Below are 24,505 nucleotides of genomic sequence, written 5' to 3'. Positions count from 1 at the left end.
TCTGTTGTTGGACATCCTATCTTATGTGAGTCTTTAGATAATATAATTGAATATTGGTGGAATGCTTTACATTTTCAAAGGAGAAATGACAGGGGCCAATTATTTAACATTATGCATTAGACACTGTTAAATACATTCGCACTAAGATCACACAGCTAGTGAAATGGCAGGACCAGTATTTGAATTGTAATTCGGCCTAGGCTCAAACCTGTTTTCTTAAACAGTAGGTTACCTTGTCTTCTAAGTCTATCCTGAAAGACGTAGATGGTTGTCATTACTATCCACTTTTTACAGATGATTGAATAGAAAAGATCAGTTACAGGCTAATAAGGGGCAAAGCTAGGAGTGGCTCAAAGTCCTGTGTGTTTTCTGTTTCCTTCCATGACAGTGTATTCGCTCACTAGTTCTGTGAGCTAGATTCAAATATAAAGAAAGAATCCAAGTCTCTTTCCCGTCATATTAGCTCATGTCTCTGGGTGGTGGTGGTGGTGGTGGTGGTGGTGGTGGTGTGTGTGTGTGTGAGAGTGAGAGAGAGAGAGAGAGAGAGAGTTGGGGGAAGGAAGAGAATATCATTGAGGTATTTTTATATTTTATAACAAAAGCCAACCAAACATCTATAGAAAATGTAAAGGGGAGAGACTAGTGGAGAAGGAGCTTACTAACTGTAGGGCTGCTAGACCTAAGCTTCGGGATTTCCATTTAGAACCTGGTCCTACAGGGTACCAGCATGGCAGTCACCGCCTCGGTCTGAGAGTAAGAAACAGGCCAAATGGAAGGACCATTTCTAAATCTCCTCTCAGTAATGTTTTAATAGCAAAGTCTTATATTTGGACCATTTACTCAAATGGTTACTTTTTATATCCCTAATTCTGGGCATTTGATCTTCTAGAGTGCCTTATGGAAGGAATGATCATTAGTAAAATTTGAAGGGGAAATGGTTGAATTGTCCTGCCTTCTCATAAGCAAGGAGAAATCCCTTCTTAGTCTAAAGCTACCAACTTAGAAGATTTGCAGCAATCTCTGGTATGAACAAAAAATCTGGTGTTTGATGAAAAATGTTTAATTTAGAATGTACCATTATTGGAGGTTAGCTACATGCTTACATATTATTTCCATACTTAATGCAGGGAAGTATCTAAAACGTGGTTCTGTGAACTAAATGGTTCTCAAAGAGCCCTCCCTCTTCCTGCTACTAAGATCAAATGTTGATCATCTTTTTCCTTTGTACACATATAGAGAAAATTCTAAGTTTTCCTCCCAGACTTCTTTACCCTTTGGTATGAATGCATTAGACAGACAATAAAAATATATGAAAAAGTCAGAAGCAAACAATTGAAAACTGAGAAAAGTGATTTTCCATTAAATACTTTATGCATTATTTGTTTAGATGAAGCTATTTTCATCTTATCTATTAATTTCCCTTTTTTTTTTTTTTACAGCAAGCACCACCATTTTCAATGCCATGCCCTTTGAATATATTTGAGAGCAACTCTGCTAAGTATTTTTAAACTTTTCCCCATGATTTTTGTTAAAGCAAGTATAAATGCAGAGCCCTGTGGTATTTACTGTGGATGTTCTAGAATTCCTAGAGTGGGGAGATCCTCCAATTTTTTCAATCATTTACTCCACAAATACTTGATCTCTTCCTGTCAGGCACTGTGCTAGGCACAGAAGATCCTATGGTGAAGAAAACAAAACCAGACAAAAAAAGAATCTTTGTTTGGAGGCTAGTGATGGAGATAGAAGTCAATGAAATAGATAAATACATGTAAACTGTGATAAATATAAGGAAAGAAAAATTCAGAAAAGTGTATTTATAATAGACTCTGCTGGAGGGCAGATGAAGAGGACAGAGAAGGCTGTTTCTAAGAAGTGACATTTTTAAAACAAATATGATCGAAAGCAAAAGGAAGAATCAGGTAGGCGAGGATAGGGTTGGAGAAAGGGAAGAAAGGAAGGCTGTATTAGTTAGGATTCATTTCAGCTGAAACAAGGCAGAAATTTGTTTTTCTTTTGCACTACCTTAGGCCAGTATTGACTGAACCCCATTATCAGAGACTCTTGTATCTTGGATTATGTTTCTCCAGGTTGTGAAACACAAGGGCTCCCCGTTTCCTGCCAAAATGTCTACATTCCAGCCAACTGGCAGGAGGAAGGTGATGCAGGACACCTCTGCTTCTCTCCCATTGGCCAGGACTCAGTCAAATGGCAGTAGTTGTAAGGAAGGCTGGAAAGTGTACATTCCAGCCAACTGGCAGGAGGAAGGTGATGCAGGACACCTCTGCTTCTCTCCCATTGGCCAGGACTCAGTCAAATGGCAATAGTTGTAAGGAAGGCTGGAAAGTGTAGTCTTTATTTTGGGCAGCCATGTGCCCAGAATTCTATTCTTGAAAAAGACGGGGATAGTGCTGAGAGAGAGCTGGCAGTCAGCCACCATCACTTATCACGTGAGAATCATAGTCTAGTTTCTTTCCCTCAGTTAGAGGCAGCTGATGCATCAGCCCCTCCACCACCTGCTGCTTTTTTTTTTTTTTTTAACTGCACTTTCCTCAGAGGGAAGGGATGATGATGCCTTCAGAGAGGTATGAGGTTAGCTAAGGCCGTGGCTTATTCAGGGAAACTGCATATGCTGTGGCTTATTCAGGGAAACTACATATCATAATTTCTCCAAGTAGTTAGTCCTAAACTCAACTCAGGCATAGTGGAAAAGTTCACTAGTTAGTAAGTGAAAACTAATTACATATTATTAGTATTGTTTTTATCCCTTTGGTGCCTAACAGAGCATCTGGCATATGGCTTACTAATTGCTTGCTAATTTAGTTACTGACTAATGGAGAGAGGGAAACACATGTGGTGGTTTCCAGTGGCCCACCAGGATAATTGACAAAAGAAGCCAAACTCAATAATCTGAGTTCAAAGATGAGAAAGATCAACATGTATTCACACTTTAGAGTTAAAGTAACCTCATACATAATCAGGTCCTTTTTATAGGTAAATTGAAGCTGGAGTGGTTCAGTTACTTGGCTGGGCTTACACAGTTGTTGGTAGCAGAGTTGCTTTTTCAATCATTTGTGTTCTTCTGGAAAGGCATTGTAACAAGGCTGCGAGTTGATCTGCTTTTTGCTTTTTTTTTTTTTTTTTTTTGCGGTACGCGGGCCTCTCACTGTTGTGGCCCCTCCCGTTGCGGAGCACAGGCTCCGGACGTGCAGGCTCAGTGGCCATGGCTCACGGGCCCAGCCGCTCCGCGGCATGTGGGATCTTCCCGGACCAGGGCACGAACCCGTGTCCCCTGCATCGGCAGGTGGACTGTCAACCACTGCGCCACCAGGGAAGCCCCCGATGTGCTTTTTGGATGTGTGGTTTTAGAAGAAAACTGTGCATCCTTGTTTAACTGCAAGGCAAATGTGAGTAATATGGCTTCTGCAAAAGAGTGAAACATCATGAGAGACTAGAAATCTCTTAGAGTAGATAGGAATTCATTGAGGAAACTTTTAAGTGCCCAAGTGTGTCTGGGAGAAGGAATGGCTTTGTGTAACTGTCCTATGAAACAGTCTTTGGACTCTATTGTTTTTAAACTTCTTGTTACTTTTCTTCTTTTCAAAATACCTGGTAGCAGAGTGGTAAGAGCACAGCTTCTCAAGCTAGAATGCCTGGTGACCTTGGGAAAGCTATTTATCTGCCTCAGTTTTCTGATCTGTAAAATGCAAATAATATTAATATTATTGTTATAGTGACTCTTAAATGAGTTAATATAAAAGAAGTGTCTAGAACAGTGCATGGCATAGGGTTGGTGTTAGCTTTCATTTTTGTTAGTTATTAGAAAAGAGTATGTGTAGCATGATAATAAAATGAACACCTCTGAACTCACTCAAATTATGAACCAGAACATTAGAAGTACCACTGCGTTATGTGTTTCTTCTTGTCTCTTTTCTTCCTCTATAGCCCCTTCCTATACAGCCTATAACAGGGTAATTTTCTTCTATAGTAAAGGAAGGGAGAAAAGAAAAGAAACTATATATATTTCTGATTCCTGAAAAGGGACCTCATCATATTTACTATTGTCGAATTGTAGCTTCCTTGCTTAAAAGAAGAATTTTGTAAATTATATATCTATTATCCACCTAGATATATTTAGGGTCCTAACCAATTAGCCATGATCCCATGGTCTACAGAAAACATCCCACCATTTATCTGTGCAAATAAGTTCCTATTTTGTCCTACTAGGCAGAGTTCATATGATTTGGATATTCTACAAGAGTTTTATAATTATTAAATGTTTAACATATAGAGAATCAAGTTGTCTTTAGCCCTTTATAAACTGTCTCAAGAGGCTTTGTTGCTCATTTCTCTAAGCATTGAGTATAAAACTATCAAAAGCCTCATGCGTATATAGGCAGACGATCTGAGATGAGGCACCCATTCTGTGGAGACTCTCAGAGGGAAAGAGAGAAGGAGGTGTAAGGGTGTTATCCGGAACACACTGATGAAATTAACTTCTTAAAAATCTAACTGTGAGATTAGGTCAAAATGAATTTGCTACAGTTAAACTAGAAAAGATAATTCATTGGACTTTTTTTTTTTTTACTTTATTTCATTTTCTGTGAATATATTTACATTACCAACAATACATAAAACTTTATAGTATTAAAAGCAAAACCAAGACAAGGATTTATAATCTAATAGGAAAAAGATAAAGGTGTGCACAATTACCGTAATTCAAGATAGTTGCATATGTTGTAGCAGAAGAAAAGTTCAATGGGAAAATTCAGAAGGAAAACCCACATTCAACTGGGGGTTTCAAGGAGGGGATACTGTTTGAGTTGGACTTTGAAAGGTGTTTGGAATTCAGTTCATTATATATATTGGGAGGGAGGCTGGACATTCTTGGTAGAGGAAAAGTCTTGGAGATGGAAAAGCACAGGGTGGAAACCCGGATTAGTGAGGGATAATGGTCGATGAGCCTGAAGGGGAGGTTAAAGCAGATTCTAGAGGGCGTGGTCAGAGTAAGTAAGTAGCCGGGAGTCTGTAGAGATTGGGGGGTCTTCAGAGTAGCAAGAAAGTGACATGTTCAGAGCTGGGTGTTAGATGTTGAAGGTGGGGGGGAGGGGAAAGTGTTTTGCAGGATGCTTGGAGAATCAGCAGAGCCAAGTCAGAGGCACTGGCGAGATGGCGCATTGTGAGAGCCAGGTTGGAGGGGACAGGAGGGGTGCCCCGCAGCTGAGTGCAGAAAATGCAGCTGAGCACGCTGAGGAGATTTGCAGTAGCTGGTGATGGGCGGGGGCACAGGCGGTGAGTAGGTGAGAAGGGGAAAATCCAAGATGATATCAAGACTTGCAGCTGGAGTTTCTGGCTGAATGATGGATTTTAAGGGGCTAACTTAGGAGAGAGATGGTGAATTCATACTGTCAGATATCAAAGAGTTACAATATTTTAAAAGAATAAATACAAGGAGTTTCACATTACAGGCTTTCCAAAATAGGAAACATTATTGTAGATTTCATCACTGTGACTGACTTCTGTATATGCGTTTCTAATCATATTGATTTATGTGTTTACAGTTACAGTCACTGTGTATATATGATTTTATTTTTTGCTTTTCATTTAACTTTAGATTATAAGCATTTCCCACATGGCTATATTTATCCCCTCACAGATAATTTTAATGGTTGCATAATTAAGAATTTCAGAGCAGGAAGAAGTGTTAAGCTGTTTACCATGTGGGAGACTTAGTGTGGTTTATGTGATTTTCATGAAATTGCATATATCATTTCTGATGTTTATAAGCTGAAATTAAGGTTTGAAACTTGGGAGAAATATTGGCTCTAGAAATGCATTTGTGAGTCTTCTAGTTAGAGGTAAGAGTTACGAGAGTTTGCCAAGGAAGAGAGTTTAGAGGGAGAAGATAAGAAGAATAAGAACGATTGGATTATTTGTTCAAGCAAATTAGTTAAGTTCAAGTTCATTATAATTTAATATTTACATATTTTTTCTACAGCTATCACTGGTGTACTATTTGCTAGAATTAGGTGCTAAGGGCACATCTGATGTGTATGTTGAATATTAAACTTACTACTAGTGGCAACAAATAAAGGCCAGGAAAGAACCTGAGACATGACCATAAACCAATAAGTAATTTGCCATGTTTTCCAAACTGGGGATTCATGAGCTCTAGAAAAATCTTCTACTGACTAAAAAAAAACCTCTCAGAATGGCTATTTGCCAGAATTTGGGCAAGTTGAGCCAGAAAGTGATTTCTGTAATTACCTGTCACCTCAGCCTAATGTAAATCAATTCAAGTCACAAGTGGTAGACGTTTCATGCCCTAAAATAATTTGATTCATTTTCTTTGGATCAAAATAAAGATTGGGGTGTGGCTCAACAACAGCCTTGTTGTTACCTTCAATTCAGGATCTCTGAAGCCCGGTGAAGGATCAGTGGCTCACCCCAGGTCCCCTCTGGAAGTCCTGCATTCTAGCTCTGAGGCTTTTGGAAGCAGGGTGATGTAGAGATTCTCAGTTATATCCACAAGGCATGGGGTATAAATGACCTAAGAGTGGTTCTCAACAGGTGAGCATTTTGTCCCCCAGGGAATATTTGACAATGTCTAGAGACGTTTTTTTAGTTGTCACAACTGGGGGAGGGAGAGCCACTGCCATCTAGAGGTTATGGGGGCCAGGGACGCTGCTAAACATCCTATAATACACAGGACAATCTCCCACGAAGAGAATTATTTGGCCCAAAAATGTCGGTATTTCTGAGGTTGAGCAACTTTGATCAAGACAAGAAAAAAATGCTTATCTTTGGCCATCCACGTTTTAAATTTAGACCATAGGAAGATGGCCTCTGAAATTCTCTGTTGACTTTGTGGTATTGCACCCCCCAAACTAAAGATGTGTACTCTGCCCTTCTGCTGTCTGCAGGAGACTGAGCCTGCTTTGTTGTTTATAGGTGCACCATGAGGGGAAGCATCTATTTCTATTTCATGGCCGAGGTACTCTTTCAGCAGCACATAATCACAAGGCTGCACCCCCAGGAGGGGGGCAAGCCCTGCACACAAGAGAAAGGCATTTAGTGTCTCAGTATTCCTGTCCTTGTCACTGAATTTTCCATCCTTGTTTTTGCCAAATTTAACGGAGTTAAAAAAAAAAAAAAAAAAAGAACTGGGCTGTTTCTCAAGAAAAGGAATTATGCAAATACATTTAAGTTTATGAATCTTCAAGCCAATATACATGAGAGGCCAGAAGGGAATGTGCATTAAATAACAAAGCGAAAATTTCAGCCAGAACCAGAGCTGGGGTTTGAAACGGTGCCTGGCATCAAGGATTTCCAGAGAGTTTGCTCCTCTTCGAATAAGGGAAAGACAAAGCCCCTGTGGGCTGTACTCAAATTTTGAGTTACTTTTTTGAGCTATAGTAGATTATTTGATTTATAGATAGCATCTGATATTTGGAGAAATGAAACTACAGTGACCTCAGGAAGCACTTATGTGTAAACTAAGCACTAATGTATATTTTAATAGTGTAAGGAAAAGAAGATTCCTGTTCATTCAGCATGCCTCCGTGTCCCCAGTGTGCCTTAGGGTAGGTTGACTCCCACGGATTAGCTCACTTCTTGATGGTCTCCTCGTCTTCCTCCCTGGGTTTTTCACTCCTTAATTATATGTGTTACAGCATAAATTTAGAGTTCTATTAAAGATGAGTATAGGGACTTGCCCGGTGGTCCAGTGGTTAAGACTCCACCTTCCAGTGCAGGGGGCACGGGTTCACTCCCTGCTTGGGGTACTGAGATCCTACAGGCCGGGAGGTGCCGCCAAAAAAAAAAGGATGAGGATAACATTGCACGTGTACTGTGTGGTAGACCCTGATATGCTTTTCAGAGTCCAGTGCATTTTCCCAGTCATCATGTGCATCACAACTTATTGTAATCCCTTGTTTTGTCACTGTCTTCGAAACCAGATGTTAGCTTTACAGAGCGCAAGGATCAGGGTATCTTTTTTAGTTCCTCCTGTATGCCCAACACCTAGCACTAGGCCTGACCACTCGTCACAGCTCAGTAAGTATTTGTGGAATGAATGAATGAATGGCAGCCTGAGTAATGCAGCACAAGGGAGAGATAAAGTGGGAGTGCAGTTGCTATCCAGTAAGCTTAGGAATCATTTCTTTACTCCTTCATCCCCTGCAAATGGTCCTGAAGAGGACTCATTTGGAACTTTAGCAGAAATGAGCTCTTTGACTCAGAAATCTTACATAAGTTACCAGTTACTGTGTTGAGTGCAAAAAAAATAGGCTCAGCAGAGAGTAACAGATGTTCTATAAGTCTCACGGGAGATGCCCTCTGGTTGGTAGAGATGTTTTTCTCCCTGTCCTGCCTGAGGTCCTGCCAAATAGCTGGACATCCTGAATGGGGGCTCACTAAATTCTGATTACCCTAACGAGGTCATCTGAAGCTCTAGTATTATTACCCATAAGGCTGCAAAAACTGCCTTTAGCCAGTCACACCACCTGGATCTGACATTCAGATTCCCAAGGACAATTTCCTTCTGTGTCAGCGGCCTGTCTTATCACATTGCCTACACGTTTTACAATAGTGACTAGGCACACAGGTGCACAGTCCCACTGAAACTCTGTGTGTAGTTGATTACTCACGTGGACAATGCATAAGAGGGATTGAGCGTGGGCTGGGACTCACCACACCTCCCAGAGCCTGGCAAGGCACTGTAAACATGGTGCGCATCAAACAGTTAGACCTGGGCTTCCCTGGTGGCGCGGTGGTTGAGAGTCCGCCTGCCAACGCAGGGGACACGGGTTCGTGCCCTGGTCCGGGAAGATCCCACGTGCCATGGAGCCTGTGCGTCCAGAGCCTGTGCTCTGCAACGGGAGAGACCACAACAGTGAGAGGCCCGCGTACAGCAAAAAAAAAAAAAGTTAGACCTTATTACCAAGGAGCTCATAAATCTAGTGGGCGGTGGAGAGGGCACCCAGATTTAAGTAGTATATCTAAACTGCTCCAAATAAATGCTATGGAATAAGCCTTTTGCGTTTTCTGCCCATTCTGGGATTCATTCACATCTGTAGAGTAATATTTATGTGACGGATTTTGAACAAGGTATATCTTTGTTCTCTAAAACGTTACTTTATTATCTAATATAAAGCTTTATGAAATATATGGGAATAGGGGTATATGAGAAATTTCAACCAGGTTGACTAGAATGGTAGGGAGTAGGTGGGGAGAGAACAGTGGTTGGGTGACACCCAGATTTCATATATGGGTGACCGTTGCCTTCTATTTGTGAATTCCCTTCATCCCTTCACCAGTGCACCCCAGTCAGTTCATTGCCACCTGAATGACTAGGCTCTGTCTTTAATTCATCTACAACATATTGTCTGCTTTATTGCTCTGATTTCCAGTTTGCCTCAGTACATCTAGTTTTTATTTGTTTGTCTGTTTGTTTAGACTGCGCCATGTGGAATGCAAGGTCTTAGTTCCCTGACCAGGGATCAAACCCGTGCCCCCTGCTTTGGGAGCTTGGAGTCTTAACCACTGGACCACCAGGGAAGTCCCTACATCTAGTTTTAGTTGTGATTTGTTGCCCTAACCAGCCCTAAAATAATCTGTGCAAAAGACTTAACATGGGGCATTTAAGTTGATGTGTAATAAGGTTCCAGCCAACCTTTTTAGCACCATCTCCAGCCTCTGCTTTCACACTTCATACCTTTACTCACAACATTTCCTTTGCTTGGTACATCTGTCCCTCCCTTTTCTCTCCTGTATCAGTGCTTTGCTCACACATTATCTAATCTGTGAATTCTCTGCTCTCCGAAGTTGAGATGTCTTCTGACCTTAAGAATTATCATATACCTCACGGTTGCAGTAGCACTCTATAGTCAGCCATGAAGTGCGGTTGTACAAGTATTCATTTCTCCAATAGATGGTGAGTTTGTAATGGTAAGGATGGTGCTTGCTTTATATTTGTGACCCCACAGCAATTAGAACCTTGGCGAGTAATGCCTTGAATTGATTTGGGGCCTGAGAGGGAGAACATCAAGGAGCGAGGAAGTGGAGCTGGGTCAGAATGACGAGGGCTTTAGACAGTAGGAATTGGGGGCAGCGATACGTAGTAGGATGAAGACTTGGGAAGATTTATACTTTTGAATGCGGATGATCTGATTTTTTTTTTCTTTTGTTTTACTTAAAATGCATCTAATTATTTACACTGGAATGGCTGCCATGTGTTACATCAAATGGAGACTTGTTTAATCTCTGTGAGAAGATAGCCTAGAGATATAGGTACTGTGTGTACTCTTTTTTTAAATAATTAATTAATTAATTAATTTTTGGCTGCACTGGGTCTTTGTTGCTGTGCGCGGGCTTTCTCTAGTTGTGACGAGTGAGGGCTACTCTTCGTTGCGGTGTGTGGGCTTCTCATTGCAGTGGCTTCTCTTGTTGCAGGGCACGGGCTCTAGGCGCGTAGACTTCAGTAGTTGTGGCACGTGGGCTCAGTAGTTGTGGCTCACGGGTTCTAGAGCTCAGGCTCAGTAGTTGTGGTGCACGGGCTTAGTTGCTCCGCAGCATGTGGGATCTTCCCAGACCAGGGCTCGAACCCGTGTCCCCTGCATTGACAGGCAGATTCTTAACCACTGCGCCACCAGGGAAGCCCCTCTTTTTTTTTTTTAAAGTCATTTAATTAATTTTTCCTCTAAATATCCTTGTGAGGTGTGATGGGAATTTTAAAGATAAGGGGCTTAGAGGATGTAGGCAAATTCACAGCAATTAAATACTAAATCACATGCCACAGTCACGTTACTGAAACACTTGTGTTTTAGCCCTGACATCACAGCCCCTGCTCTGTCGTGATTGTGATCGCAGGGCAGAATGGAGAAACCCCAATCATGACGATAAGATGCCCTTGCCTTGGGAGAGGATTCATCCGGGGTTTTCCTGATGAGAAGTGCATACCTGTGATCTTGCGCTTGTCATCATTATCTATCCGCATCTGTCTCTCTGTGTTCCTAATGTGGCTAAATTTTTCAGATTCTTATCACTTGGGCCCCATGCTTGCAATAATCAGCTTCTCTTTCTCCTTTCCAGTCTAATCTGTTTTATCCGGTGTTTCTATACACATTTTTAATTGCAGGGTTGTTTCTTGTATATAGTAGCTATTCAGTTATTGTTTTTTCATAATCGCGATTTTTATTAGCCTCTGTAACGATCGCGCCCGTTTTGTGGACGGTTTTGCAGCGACTTTCCCCATCCTCTTGGCTTATTTATGGAGGCAGCACCAACCATCTAGATTGCAAGACACTGCCTGTCACTCAAGTTCTTGCTGTTCAGTGATAATGTAGTCAGTATGCTTTAATGACCCTGTGAGGGATGTATTTTTAATGGAATTGTCCTCAATATTTAGGTGCTCCTGTTTTCCTTGAGGCCAGCGTGCTCAGAATACCAGTCTAAACTTCTTACTCTTTCATTATGCAGTGGAAGTCAAGACACTTGAAATTAATTTGCCGTCACCCTAAATTTCCTACACCCGGTCTGTGTTTGAATCCAGTGAATTAGTGCTTGCCAGGCTTTGGGCACCGTTTTTCCATGTATCATTTGCAATAAGTCACTTCTGTCTGCTGCACCATCCTTGCTAGAAACTGGGGGCCCTTTATATGTCTTGGGAGTCATAGGAGGGCCATGGGCACCGTCAGCTCTGGAGTTAAAACCTGCTCTGCTTCCAGAAAAACAAGTTGTGTGAGCTTAAGGAGACGGCTTCATTATTATGCTTCACTTTCACTATTTTTTCTTGTTTTTAGTTTTTGCATAGAGCTCAGTGAGTCTTTGGGTAGTAGTGGCCAGACATTAGGTGTGGAGAGCCTGTTTTTCAATGATCTTTGAACAGGATCAGCATCAGTTGGGTGCAGGGATCTTCAGCTTCCTTCAGACCGTTGCTATGAGGCCTCCCTCTACACTTGGCTGGCTTCCCAGTGGCAGAGTCCAGCCTCCTCTGTTCCCCTGAGAAGCTTGATTAGCAAATATGCCAACTCGATGCCCTTCCGGAAGACCTCACCATAGACGCGGCTCCCACTTCCTCCAGCCTCTGTTGCATAAAGCAGCTCTTGTTCACAGAAAACTGGGCTGGCTTTTGAAAACTTCTTTCTTACCCTTGCACACCTTGTATGAATGCACGGAGCGATGGAAGGCAGGAAGTCGATCATTGGTCCTATAAGTAACATTATTAATTAGCCAGTTCAGACAAAAATTTGCCATGATTAGTTTCATATTGTAAGGTCTTGCCAGTTGCCAGCCTTTATTGTAATGACTTAAAAAACCAAGGGCCAAGATGGGCCACCTCACCTCCCCAGACCACCACCTACACCAGCCACTGTCTCATACCCTCCACCCACCTGCCGTGAAACATGACGTAGAAAAAATAAATAAGAAAGAGAAGCTGTGCAAGGTAGCAAGAAATCAAAGTACGAAAGCCTCATATGAGAAAGCCTGAGGGCCTTTCAGATGCTCAGTGGACGTTATAGTCTAATGAGAAGATTATAAATAAGTAAATAAAACAGTAATTGATGAGACTGGTGCTTGCTCTGAAGCAAGTGAAACAAGGAGCTGTGAGAGAGGCCATTTCAGAGAGAGTGTTCAGGGAGGGCCACAGGCCTCTCTGAGGGGCGACGTTTGAGTTGAGACCACCAAGAAGCCGAGAGATGAGCCACATGAGGAAAAAGCCTAGGAGGATCCCAGGGTAGGAGGGTGTCAGGCAGAGACACCAAGTACAGAGGCGTTAGAAGACACGGCCTCTCCCCAGGCAAATTAGGACCTGGTGACACTGTTGTCCTCAGCTCTCATCCCTCCTTGCATGCCAGACTCCGACCCCCAAAGATAGTCATCAAACCAAAGAAAGCCTTTTCCCATGAAGCCATGGGGCAGTAGTTCCCACAATCCCCCTCTCTCGGCCAGCGTGGCATTCAGACGATTTTTGTCTGGAGTCAGCTCTTGGCTCTCAGGTGCCTTAAGGAACAAAAAATTGTGAATTTATTCTAACCTTGTGACTAAAATTGGCAAGAATCCCTTTTTCCTTCTTTAATTACCTACCTGTTTGCTTTCTCTAAAGGCGTGACTGTTCCTAGGGCTGGCCTGGCTGGTAACTAAGACTGAGCGATTTAGGAGAGGTTCCTTGTTCCATGGGACTGTTACACTTTTTGATGTGCTGAGCAGGTGTATATCCTGTATTAGGTAAATTTGCTAGGCTTCAGCGCTCTTCCACGAGTTAGGCAGAACCAGGTGAGAAACATCCTCTGAGGCTGCCACTGACAGGCCGAGCTGCAGGCAGGACGTGGCTGTTGGGTTTGGGGATCAAGGAGCAGACGTCAGCAATTTCATGTCTGGGACCACCGGCGAGATAATTTGCAGCATCAGAAGCCAAATGGACAGGGGAGCATCTAGCCTTTTATCTATAAAATTAGAAGCAATTCTTAAAATGCCCTGGGCTTTTATTGATCTATTCCCTAATAGCTCTACAAGTAGAAAGTGGAATTTTTAGTGGTCTTTAAAGATCTTGTAAATGTCATCGACTCACTGTCTATGTAACTTGGAGAATAAGGGGAACCTGGAACTAATAAATAAGCCCCAGGCAGTGTTCTGGGGGAAATAAAGAAGGAAAGAAGAAAGTGCCCATAAAAGAATGTCTAATCCCATGTGGATCTGGGAAGGCGACAGGAACAGAAAAATACAGTGACGCTTGGGTCTAGGAAGATGTAGAGACAGTATTGCGTGGTCAGTCAGGGCATGGAGTCAGGTTACTTGGGTTCAGATCTCAGCTCCACAGCTGGTACCTGGGTGACTTTGGCAGGTTATTTAATCGTTCGGAGGTTCAGTTTCCTTATCAGTAAAATGAGGACAGTAATAATGACGCTTACTAAAAATATCAATCTAGGTAATTCATGTACAGGACCTAGCAGTGAGCCTGGCCATTTGGTTTTCTTCATTACTGGACAGACCTGGAGTTGAAGAAAGCCATCTCTGGCCAGCCTTACAATGCTTCTTCCTCTTACAAGTATTAGTCTCTATTTTATTGGGCAATGTGTGGTCACTAATTAGAGAGCAGTGGGTGGGATGGAAAGAAACATATGAAAAGCAAAGAGCGAAAGAGTCATAAAAAACAGGACTGCACTAATAACATGTAAAGTGGAAATTTATTTCTAAATTTTTACTTCCTTCTCTCTTCCTTCCTCCTCTGCCTCCTGGCTGTTAAAGGTTTTACTCTGCATAACCTACACCCCAACCTTTGACCTGAATGGGAGCGCAGTGCTGAAGATCGCGGAGGTGAGTATCCGTTTTCCCCAGACGCTCAAGTGCTGCTTGTGTGTGCTGTCTGCTCACAGCTGCTTTACCCCGACCTGGGATAAATGCTGGGGTGGAGCCAAGCCGCAGCAGTGGGGTGAGCCCTTGTCTGATCATTATTGTGGGGAATTTCCGCTACGGAGTTGATCTGTGGGAAGCAGGCTGTGTGGGCCACCATCCTTAGTCGGTGCTCTGCATGCTTTGGTTTGCTTGACTTGAGGCTTTAGCCATGGAAATAACAGTACCGGTTCTCCCGACGCTGCTACACCTAGGTATTGCCCTTACTATTTTTCCTAAGATTGATGGAAGAGAATTTGATTTTTTTTTAATGGTTTTTAAGAAACCAAATGTGAGATTTAGAGGAGATGTTTATTGATTAAGTTGCATCCCCGTCTCCTAAACCCTGATGAATGCATTTTGTAACGATCATTGGAAAGCCTTCTCTTTTCCATCTGTATTGCAGCCTAGAGTAATATGTACCTTCAGCACTCCCAGCAGTATGTCCAACAGAAAACTTGCTTTCTTGAATGTCTGGCATATGCCTTTGGCTTTTGGAAACAGCATCATTCCAAAGCTGTAGTTTACTATGCTTAGAATGAATTACCTGCCACTTCTTGAAAAGAGTATCTTCAGGATTTGTATGTTTTGACAAGACTACACACGTAGACCTCAAGGAGCCAATGATATATTCAGAATTCTGAAATTATAGAGAAAAAGAAAGCCTAACTATCAACAGTCATGGGTATTTTTTTTTTTAACACTAATGACTACCATTTATTGAGTATACCAGGTAGACGCTTAACACTTAGGGCATGTTTTCTTTTTTCCTCTTTTTCTCATCATTATTGAGGTATAGCCAACAAATAAAATGTACGATGTTTCGATATGCATATACATTGTGAAATAGTCACCACAGTCAAGCTAATTAACATATCCATCATCATACATAGTTAACATTATCATGAGTAGTATTTATATTGGCTGATACATGTGCTTTTATGGTATTATGTGGCATTGAAGAGTGAAAATTGAGAGAAAATTATTTTTGAGCACATAGAACATTTTTGTGTGTCAGTCAAGAAAAAAAGACAGCTGACCCCTCACTATGACATAAATCAGTTCTCAAATGAGTATTTATGTAGGTAGAAAGAACACTTTTCTTTACCACATTAGTATGTTTCACTCTATATAAGTAAAGAAATAGAATAGCTATCAGTACTTTTAGTTGAATTTTAAGAGATACTTGTGAGTGATCTTGTCATTTGTAGGTTTGCTTTTTTTTATTAACAGTGGTAAGAACACAACATGAGATCTTAACAAACTTTTTTTTTTTTTTTGCGGTACGCGGGCCTCTCTCTGTTGTGGCCTCTCCCGCTGCGGGGCACAGGGTCCGGACGCGCAGGCTCAGCGGCCATGACTCACGGGCCCAGCCGCTCCGCGGCATGTGGGATCTTCCCGGACCGGGGCACGAACCCGTGTCCCCTACATCGGCAGGTGGACTCTCAACCACTGCGCCACCAGGGAAGCCCCTTAACAAACTTTTTAAGTATACAATTCAGTAGTGTTAACCGTAGTGCAGTGTTGTATAGCAGGTCTCTAGAACTTATTCATCTTGCATTACTGAAACTTTATACCCATTGAATATTAACTCTCCATTTCCCCCTCCTCCCCACACCGTGCAACCACCATTCTACTCTCTGTTTCTATGAGTTTGACTATTTTAGATACCTCATGCCGGTTTGCTTTCGAAGTGACAGATGTAGTTTTGATCAGAACAAGAAACAGGATTGGCATGTAAGAGGCTTGTTATTTCTTTGCCATGTGAAGGGACAAGAAGGGAAATGCAGCGTGTCACTGCCCAGCCACTGCCTAGCTCGACCCCTGCCCAGGACGGGTATGGGGAAGGGGATGGGTTGCTGTAGGACCCTCAGGACTGGGGAGGCCACCAGGGATTCCCAAGCTCCCTTTGAGAGGGTGAGGTCTTCATCATCCTCACAGGGATGAGTTTTTGAATGAGAATCTGAAAGATTCGAGATGTAATTCCCGAGCAGCAGATACACACTGCCATGGGCCACCCAAGTCAAGGGTGATTTCAGAGGGGATCTGGAAGCCAGAGTAGAGAGTTGGCAGACCTGTCTAGATAGGATGAAACATCAAAACACAGTGGTCTCTACCAGAACCTATAAAGGGAAAAAACCTTTTATTTATTTATTTTTTAAATCTCAGCCCAAGAGTGCTATAAAGATAAAGGCGTTTGAGCTTGGTGGTGACAGCGTGGGCTCTCGAGTTGCACTGGTTGGGTGTAAATCCTGGCTTCACCACCTCCCAGCGGTGTTGCCTTAGATGCCTCCCTGGGCTTGTGTTTGTTCTCTGTGTAAAAGCAATGCTAACAGCGCCTACCTCGCTATCTCGTAGTATGGTTGTGCTGATTAGACAAGAAAGATAGAATCCATGTAAAAAGCTTTCAGTGCAGGCAGCCGCATAGTAAATGCTGGGTCAAGGTTAGCTACTGCTCTCCTGGAGCAGCAGATGGATGACGACGTCCAGGCTTCCACTAAATAATGTTGACACGGCCAGGACCCTGAAGGGATGGGTCATCAACTGGGCTTAGGTTCCTGAGACAACAATAGCAAGCTTACTTCCCCTTCTTGCCCCTCCTGCAGCCTCCTGAGATCCCCTAGTTGGAAGAGTTCCCAGCAGAATGTCAGCATGAAGGTCATAAAGCAGGGGTCAGACCATCATGGAAAAATGTGTTACTTCCAGTGCTAGCTTTGACTTATTGTTCAGGATGGAGGCTTCGGACCGCATTCCTCTGAAGGAAGGACTTGGCAGAGATCTTAAAAATAAACTTTTCATCCTGTATTTGATAGCGGGGACCTTCCCTTGACAGTGTGCAGGCTCCCAGAAGATGTTTTTAGGCCCCGCCTCTCCTATAGATCCCCAAGAAGGTCCTACCACCTCCCTGTCCGTGGTGGAACTTAACAGTTGAGGCTGCAGGTTCCCCCAGCCCTCACTTAGATGCCCCACTCTTTTCTGGTGACTGGAAACATCAGCAGATTCTCCAGCATAGCAGGGAGATGGAGACTGCTTTGTAAGGACCACCATGGTCACCCCTTCAAAGTGCTTTTGATAAATGGCAGTGTGCAGAATCACTCCTCTGTGCTAGCCTGGACCTGGCGTGGACACCAGGTTGAAGGGAGTAAGAATCCAACTCTTGCAGCTGGCCAGTCCATGGGTAAGGACATCTGCACGCCAGGCTGCTGAGAGAAGCAGAGGACGAGCATGCAGATGCCAGCACCAGGGGCTCACTCTATCCAGTGGCACCGATCAGAAAGCCAGTGAGAAAAACACCCTGGAAAGTGCTCTCCTGCTGAGAATAGTGGATCTTTTATCCATCAGGCTTGGCAGCAACTCGGAGTACTTCCACCAGGCATTAGCTAGAGCTCTGGGCTCTCTGTGGCCTTTCCCTCTCAGAGTTGATCATTCTGAGGAGGCTTGAGGACATAACATCACTCTTGGTGGCAAGAGATAAGTACATATTACATGGCTAAGACAATGTTACATGGTTACCTTTAGTACCTATTTAGCTCTCTGCCAGGCACCGTTCTCAGAACTTTCCCTGTATTAGATCATATAATCTGCACAACAGTACTGTTGTACTAGCCACACAGCTAGGAAGTGATAGAACCAGGAAGCAAGACTGGTCGGTATGACTGAGCTTTTGGTCTTTATACCCTGTAACACGTGCTGTCATAGTTTGGTTTGGAAGGGACACTCACGGGGGCCCTTACACTTGCCCCGTGGAAATCAGTGGTAGTTCTCAAAGGGGCTACCCTTCCCCTCATCTAGACCATTCCCAGGCGTGAGCACCCTGCAGACACAGTGTTGAAGTTAAACTAATCTTGCCTTTTATCTTTAAAATAGATCTTTTTCTTAAGAGAATAGTATGCCTCAGTTCACCACCAACAATGATTAAAGATCAGAACTAGAGACAGGCTTATACAAGTTTGCATAGGTTCCTGTATAAGGCTATTTTCAGTAGTTACTTGATTAAACTTTGACCTCTCTTTACCCTCCTGAAACGAACTCTCTTACATATGGGATACTTACAGTTGCAAAGCATCAGAGGCCCTACTTTTATGTTGAGGGTTCTCTTCAAAGGTTGCATATTTGAATCACCTGGGAAGTATTAGCAAAAGTAAGATGCCTAGGGTTGCCCTAGAAATTCTGAGTTTTTTGGTCTTGGAGGGACCTGGGCAAACAAATTTTGTAAAGGCCTCCGGTTGATTCTACTGCAGAAGTCAAGTTGAAAATCAGTGCTCTGATAGTTACTGTTCTCTCCAACAAGCTGTGTTGTAAAACCATATTGAAAGGAGCTGTGATGCCCTAAAGCCTCAAGTGTGGTCCACCCGGCAGATGCATGGCAGCACCTGGGAGCTTGTTAGAAATGCAGATCCTCGGGCCCCAACCCAGATCTCTGAATAAGAATCTGCCTTGTAATAAGATACCCCGTGGGATGCATAAGCGTATTAAAGTTTGAGAAGTGCTGCCACAAGTGAATATTGGTATAATCTCATTAAAATGAGATCTAAAGATAGTGTTCTGCTGGGTTTATAGACCTAAATCCCAGGCAAGGTCTGCCATGCCTCTTTGCCATGGCTAATCGAGCCCCCTCCACGAAGTAGGGACACCCACACAGCAGCAGAATCCTCTCAATGGTGGCCCCTAATAAGTACAAGATTTTGACACTTCTAATTTCCCTTGTCTTTCATCATCTTCTCCTGCCAAATCATCTCCACGTTTTCTTCTTCCCATTTGTCATTGCTTGATATACATCAAACATATTTCTTAAAACGCTTTAACGGTTTAAACTGCCACAGAGCTATCCCACTGTTCCTTCTGAGTATGTGTTTCCGCCAATAAGGCCCTGTCAACCTTTAAAACCATACCTCCTCCCCGAATCCATATTTATGTAATCTGGCATAAGACGAGCATGGAGTAGATCTATTTATATGAAAAGCATAAGAACAATTTATAAATATAAGCTTATGGATCAGTAGTTACAGCTGTTAGATTATTAAGTGCATTATGTATGCATAATTTAAGAAAGGATAGTAGACTTATTGGAAATCATTGTTTACTTCAGATACACATGATAGGTATAAGTATTTTTCTTACATTGCCTACATTTTCTATTTCCTCAAATTTGCGAAATAGCTTAGAACCTTTTGTTTTCTCACCATGGAAGTTGCTTAAATACTTTTTCATCAACAGGAAGCATTAACTACGAAAGAGAGTTATATTGCCACAAAAATAATGGTATTCTGTAGACATAGTGAAACCCAATGATTTTGCAGGTTTTTGCATGTTCTCAAGTGCTTTCCACCTGCTAATTTAGCCTTTGAAAAATCTGCATCTCTATTTTTAAAGCAGGACATTTCAGCCTAAAACTACCACTTAGCTCCTGGAAGCTTTCTTGGTTGTAGCTGAATTTCTCATAAAAATAAGTCTTTAACTTCAAGAAAAAAAAATCTTTTCTCCTATTGTCACTTTTGATATAGCTGGAAACAATTTATAAAAAGACCTTAAAGTAAATCATTTAAAACCCCTGTGGAAATGTTGGGAGAAAATCCACACACTCTCTTCTTTCTTACTCTGTCTGCATTGACTGTTACTCAAGAATAGTGTTTACCCTGGAACCTGTTGATCAGGAAGTGGGATGTGTGCTTAAGTATGAAAAATGAGTCTGTTTTCCCAAGGTACTGCTGAAACTATAAAAGGATCATTAAGCGCTGAAAATGTAAATAAGAGGGCAGCCTTCATTTGTGTGTCTAACTTTAACTTGCTTTATTAAACTGCAATAATGACAGTTTTTCAGAATAGGGTCTTCTATGATGCAGGAGGAATAAATATCAACCGAATTTAGAATTGGACAGTTATGAAATATCCAACATGTGTTTTCTGTTTAATTTCATGAATTATCATTACTAAAACTCTGTATGGATACAAAACTCTCTTCATTGGTTGAAAGCTGGACGCTTAGTATTTCTCCTACTATTATGCCCAAATGCGCAGATGTGTTGAGTGTTCCGAGGATAGTTACCTTAACGTAGGAAAAAGCTGTCAAAGTAAAAATCGCCAAGGCCTTGGGAAGAGGTAGTGCATAACCAGAAGCGCTGTGAAGCTGATTTGAAGATGGTTAATGATACTGTTTCATTGGTAAGATTTGGAGCATATTCTCATGCCTGCTGAAGGCTGCTCTGTGGGATTTTTCTAAGTGAGAAAGCCTTGTTTGTAAATGTGTATTTGCTGGTTTGATCTTAGTCATGGGAAACTTCCAGTCTTTGATCCTGTTGCATGTTATCAAGTTCAAGCAGAGTCTCTCTCAAAGACCTTTTTTTTTTTTTCTTTAAGATTTTTACTTTCAGGAACCTCCCTTTTTTACTCCATCCATCCTCCATCCCTCAATTCCAAAACAGTGGTTAATAATGGTAGCTACTGATGGTTGAGTTCCTAGGGCATGTCAATAAGTATTGTATTTTCCACACATTCTCTTTTAATCTTTACCATAACCAAGCTATATAAAGAATCCCAGAGAAAGGGAGGTTAATTTGCTTGCCCAGTGATTTTAGGCCAGGAAAGCCCAAAGGTAGATGGGAGGGAGGGGTCTCCAGGCTGGAGTCTGATTGCATCCACTCCACTTTCCACCTGCTTCCTTGTAAGTAAGCTCCCCCCACTGCTATCTAGACTTATTTTATATTGATTTGTTTATAAATAAAAAACAATATTGAAGAAATATTTTTTTTAGATATTCAAATCTAGGCTTTTTATATTTCAAATATGTGCCGTTAACCACTATGCTATACTATTGCTTCCTGGCTACCCTCAGTCTTAGAAAATGTTAGTGAAATCTTGCCATATTAATATAGCAACTGACTGAAATTCTTTGGATTCTTATCCACTTTGGACCTTTACCAAGGCATTTAGTTAGAGAATGGCTGTATGGTGGTTTTACATGTAACGCAGAAGTGTTGATGCATTTTACTTTTCTCGTGACCGTAGATTCAAGTGACCATCGGGCATATGCCACTTTCTTGGGTGTCTTTACATATTGATACTCAGTTTGTCTTTTCTGAACATTACGTTATCCTCAGAGGATATGGAATTTAGCAATAGTTCCACTTGTTATGCCAGGGAACTTAAAAAACACTGAAGCTCAAGACCTGCTGCCAAAGATTCTGATGTCACGGTTCTAGTTGTCACTAAAGTATTATTTTAATTGGGCTGACTTCTCTTTAAATATTCAGTGATCCTTTTTTTTTTTTTTTTTTTACTCTAATGTGGAAGCGTTATTTCTGAGCCGTACCTCAAATAAAATATTTTACAATTAAGGAGCAGATAGTCTCCAGATATAACCTGGAAAAAGAGTACACAGATGACTTACTTGGTCCATTTATCCTGGAAGCATCTTATTTGTCTTGTTCTCTTTAAGACTGGGAGGGGTAGCCCCACCTCCTGGCAAGAAATCCAACCACGGAAGCTGCCCCATTAAACCAGCTGAGGCTACTGGATTGAGGAAACCCCATTCTAAGGAGCTTCTCCACTTTTCCTTCCAGAAACTCTTTCCTTCCTCGTGGGCCAGCCTCTTTGCTGACTCTGGTTTGACTCCTCTAAGGTGTCTGTTCTTCGGCTACTTACTGCCAGATAGGCTTTGAGCGAACTAGTCCTTTGCAAGACATTCTCCACTTTCCTTTAACCTCTGGCTCTTGAAGAACTTAGTTGGAGTTAGAAGACACATGGAGCAATGCAGAGATCCCCTCTACTTCATTTTGGGTTGGTTCACTGGACAGAGGCTAGAGTTTGGTAGACCCTGTGTAGACAAAGCAGAAGGCTCTGCCTGAGAAGGTGCAGGCATGGAGGGGTTGAGGGGTCTTAAGCCATTTGAATATGGCAGCTGAAGCCAGGAAGAACGTGGAGGAGGAAGAAGGAAGTCCCAGCGAGTTTTCCGTAAATGCCTGGGCACTTTAAGAATTTCCTTGTAAGTTGAGATCCAAAAGGAAAACCAGCAAATTTCCCTACTGCAGCATGGGATCAGATTTACTTACACAGGTATTTCTTAGGAATAATAAAGCAACTTCAGTTCATTCTGTCTGTGTGTATGTATGTGTGTGTGCCTGTGTGTCTGCATCAACAGGACCCGTTTGATGAGGTGCCTCCTGTCACATACCGTTACTGCTGTTTACCTGGGAACGGCAGAGCCACTGAGCTGTCGTCACGATATAACAGAGTTCAGACTTACAGTGATCATCAAAATTTCCTTTGGTTCTAATGTGATCAGCAAGCATTCATATAAGAGACATTTCTGCTTTCTTGTAGCTTACTTAATCTCTGATCCTTTCTATTTTTTATCACCATAAATTGTCATCTCCGTAAAAATTTTCCAGCTGGAAACATACTAGCTCTTCTCTTTATAGAACTCATTAGTCAGTACCATGCACTGTTTTACCAAAGCTATGCCACTAACCCCATTCAGATAGGGAAGAGAAGGTAAATGCACAGTTCAGCAAAGCGAAGGCCATGCGTACTTTGTAAAGCTAAGCAAACTTCTACTGTGGCAGCTTCTTTAAAATTTATTATCACTTTGGTTAATGTATATCGAATATCTGCTACATTCCACTATGCTGCTTCATATTTAATAATAGTGATTACACCGTGGTTGTAACCTAGTACTGTTATTTATCAGTCTGCTGACTCAGTGATACAAAACTTGCTTATGTATGGCTTGCAAACTTGTGTTTTCTTGTTCTTGTTCCTTCCTGCTTTCGGGGTCTGTTTTGCTTCATTAATGATGTATGTTTTTGCCCTCAGTTGTGTCTAGCATGCCATAAAGCTAGATGTCCACAAATGCATGAAATGATCAAAATGTCCCTTACGAAACTCCTCACTGCCCTGTGTCTTCGTGCATTCCCTGGCGATCAGGGGCCTGGGGCTTTTCACAAGGTATTTGACTTGCCCTTTGAGCCTCTGGCAGAGGTGCAGGACTGAGGCTTTTTAAGTGTCAGTTCTGCACCACGAAAGCAAAGGGCATGGGGAGACAGAACTGATACAGGATATATGAAAAGAAGAAACTGATAAGCTCCTTTTCCAGAAACTCAGCCTGACTTTGGACATGGTGTTCTCTGAGCTTCTCTGATTCAATGTGCTCATCTTAGCACTGCCCTGAGGTATAGGAAGAAAAACATTCACAAAGTGAAAAATCACTGGTCTTGAATTACAATGGTCAGGTTTATAAGGGGAAACGTAGTTCTGCAAACCTTTCGGATTTACCAATTTATTATTAATATAGCAAGTTAAAGGAACTTTTCTTTAGAAGATGTCAGGATAACTGATAAAGCATTTCTTTCTGAGTACCTAAAGAGAGTGATATTATCAGATACATGATCTTTTTCTTTTTTTTTTTTTTCCCTGTTTTTGCGGTACGCGGGCCTCTCACTGTTGTGGCCTCTCCCGTTGCGGAGCACAGGCTCCGGACGCGCAGGCTCAGCAGCCATGGCTCACGGGCCCAGCCGCTCCGCGGCATGTGGGATCTTCCCGGACCGGGGCACAAACCCGCGTCCCCTGCATCGGCAGGCGGACTCTCAACCACTGCGCCACCAGGGAAGCCCCATGATCACTTTTATATTTAAAAGGATACCCTTTTGTCATATTCCATATTTATACTCCCAGCTTTAGTAGAATGAGATCCTTAGGTTAATCTTTTTTTTTTAAGCAGACTAAACATGCCTATCTTTTCCCTTAATAAAACGCCTCTTGCAATAAGTCATTTCCAGTGTTGTACGTGTAGTAATAGCACCTAAACCTTAAAAATGGTGATAACATTAGAACTCAAAGAAATGCATTTGTTACTTGTGAAGTTCATCTGTTTACAGCACTGTTTGTGTTGCTTCAAATCCAGTTCTTCATGTGTGCTTTCTTTCTTGGGTCTAAAGGGACTGATAGAGTTTTTTAAGCAGGATATAGATGGCTCTCAGTATTCAGGAAAATCATGTTTATCTTAAGTGTATAGTTCAGCTCTCCAGATAGCTACTCTCATCTTTAGTGCGTCTAAGGCTTAAAATTTCCCCTTAAATTTATAATGTCAGAGCTTAGAGATTTAAAGATCAACAGTTATAAA

At 42.1% G+C, this 24,505-nt stretch overlaps 1 protein-coding gene across 1 annotated transcript in view; it reads left to right on the top strand.

Annotated features, from left to right (window-relative positions):
* The window catches only part of ARFGEF3 (ARFGEF family member 3), a gene marked incomplete at both ends in the record, with an annotated part of 181,862 nt that overhangs the window by 58,491 nt on the left and 98,866 nt on the right, over nucleotides 1-24,505 (top strand). The window contains one exon of the mRNA XM_082855540.1: nucleotides 14,245-14,313. Coding sequence (XP_082711666.1) covers nucleotides 14,245-14,313 — 69 coding nt within the window. The remainder of the gene's footprint in view (nucleotides 1-14,244; nucleotides 14,314-24,505) is intronic.

Source organism: Leucopleurus acutus, assembly GCF_964270905.1.
Source record: "Leucopleurus acutus genome assembly, chromosome: 15".
NCBI lineage: Eukaryota > Metazoa > Chordata > Mammalia > Artiodactyla > Delphinidae > Leucopleurus > Leucopleurus acutus.
The sequence above is the reverse complement of the archived record's forward strand: the minus strand, read 5'-3'. Positions and strand labels throughout refer to the sequence as shown.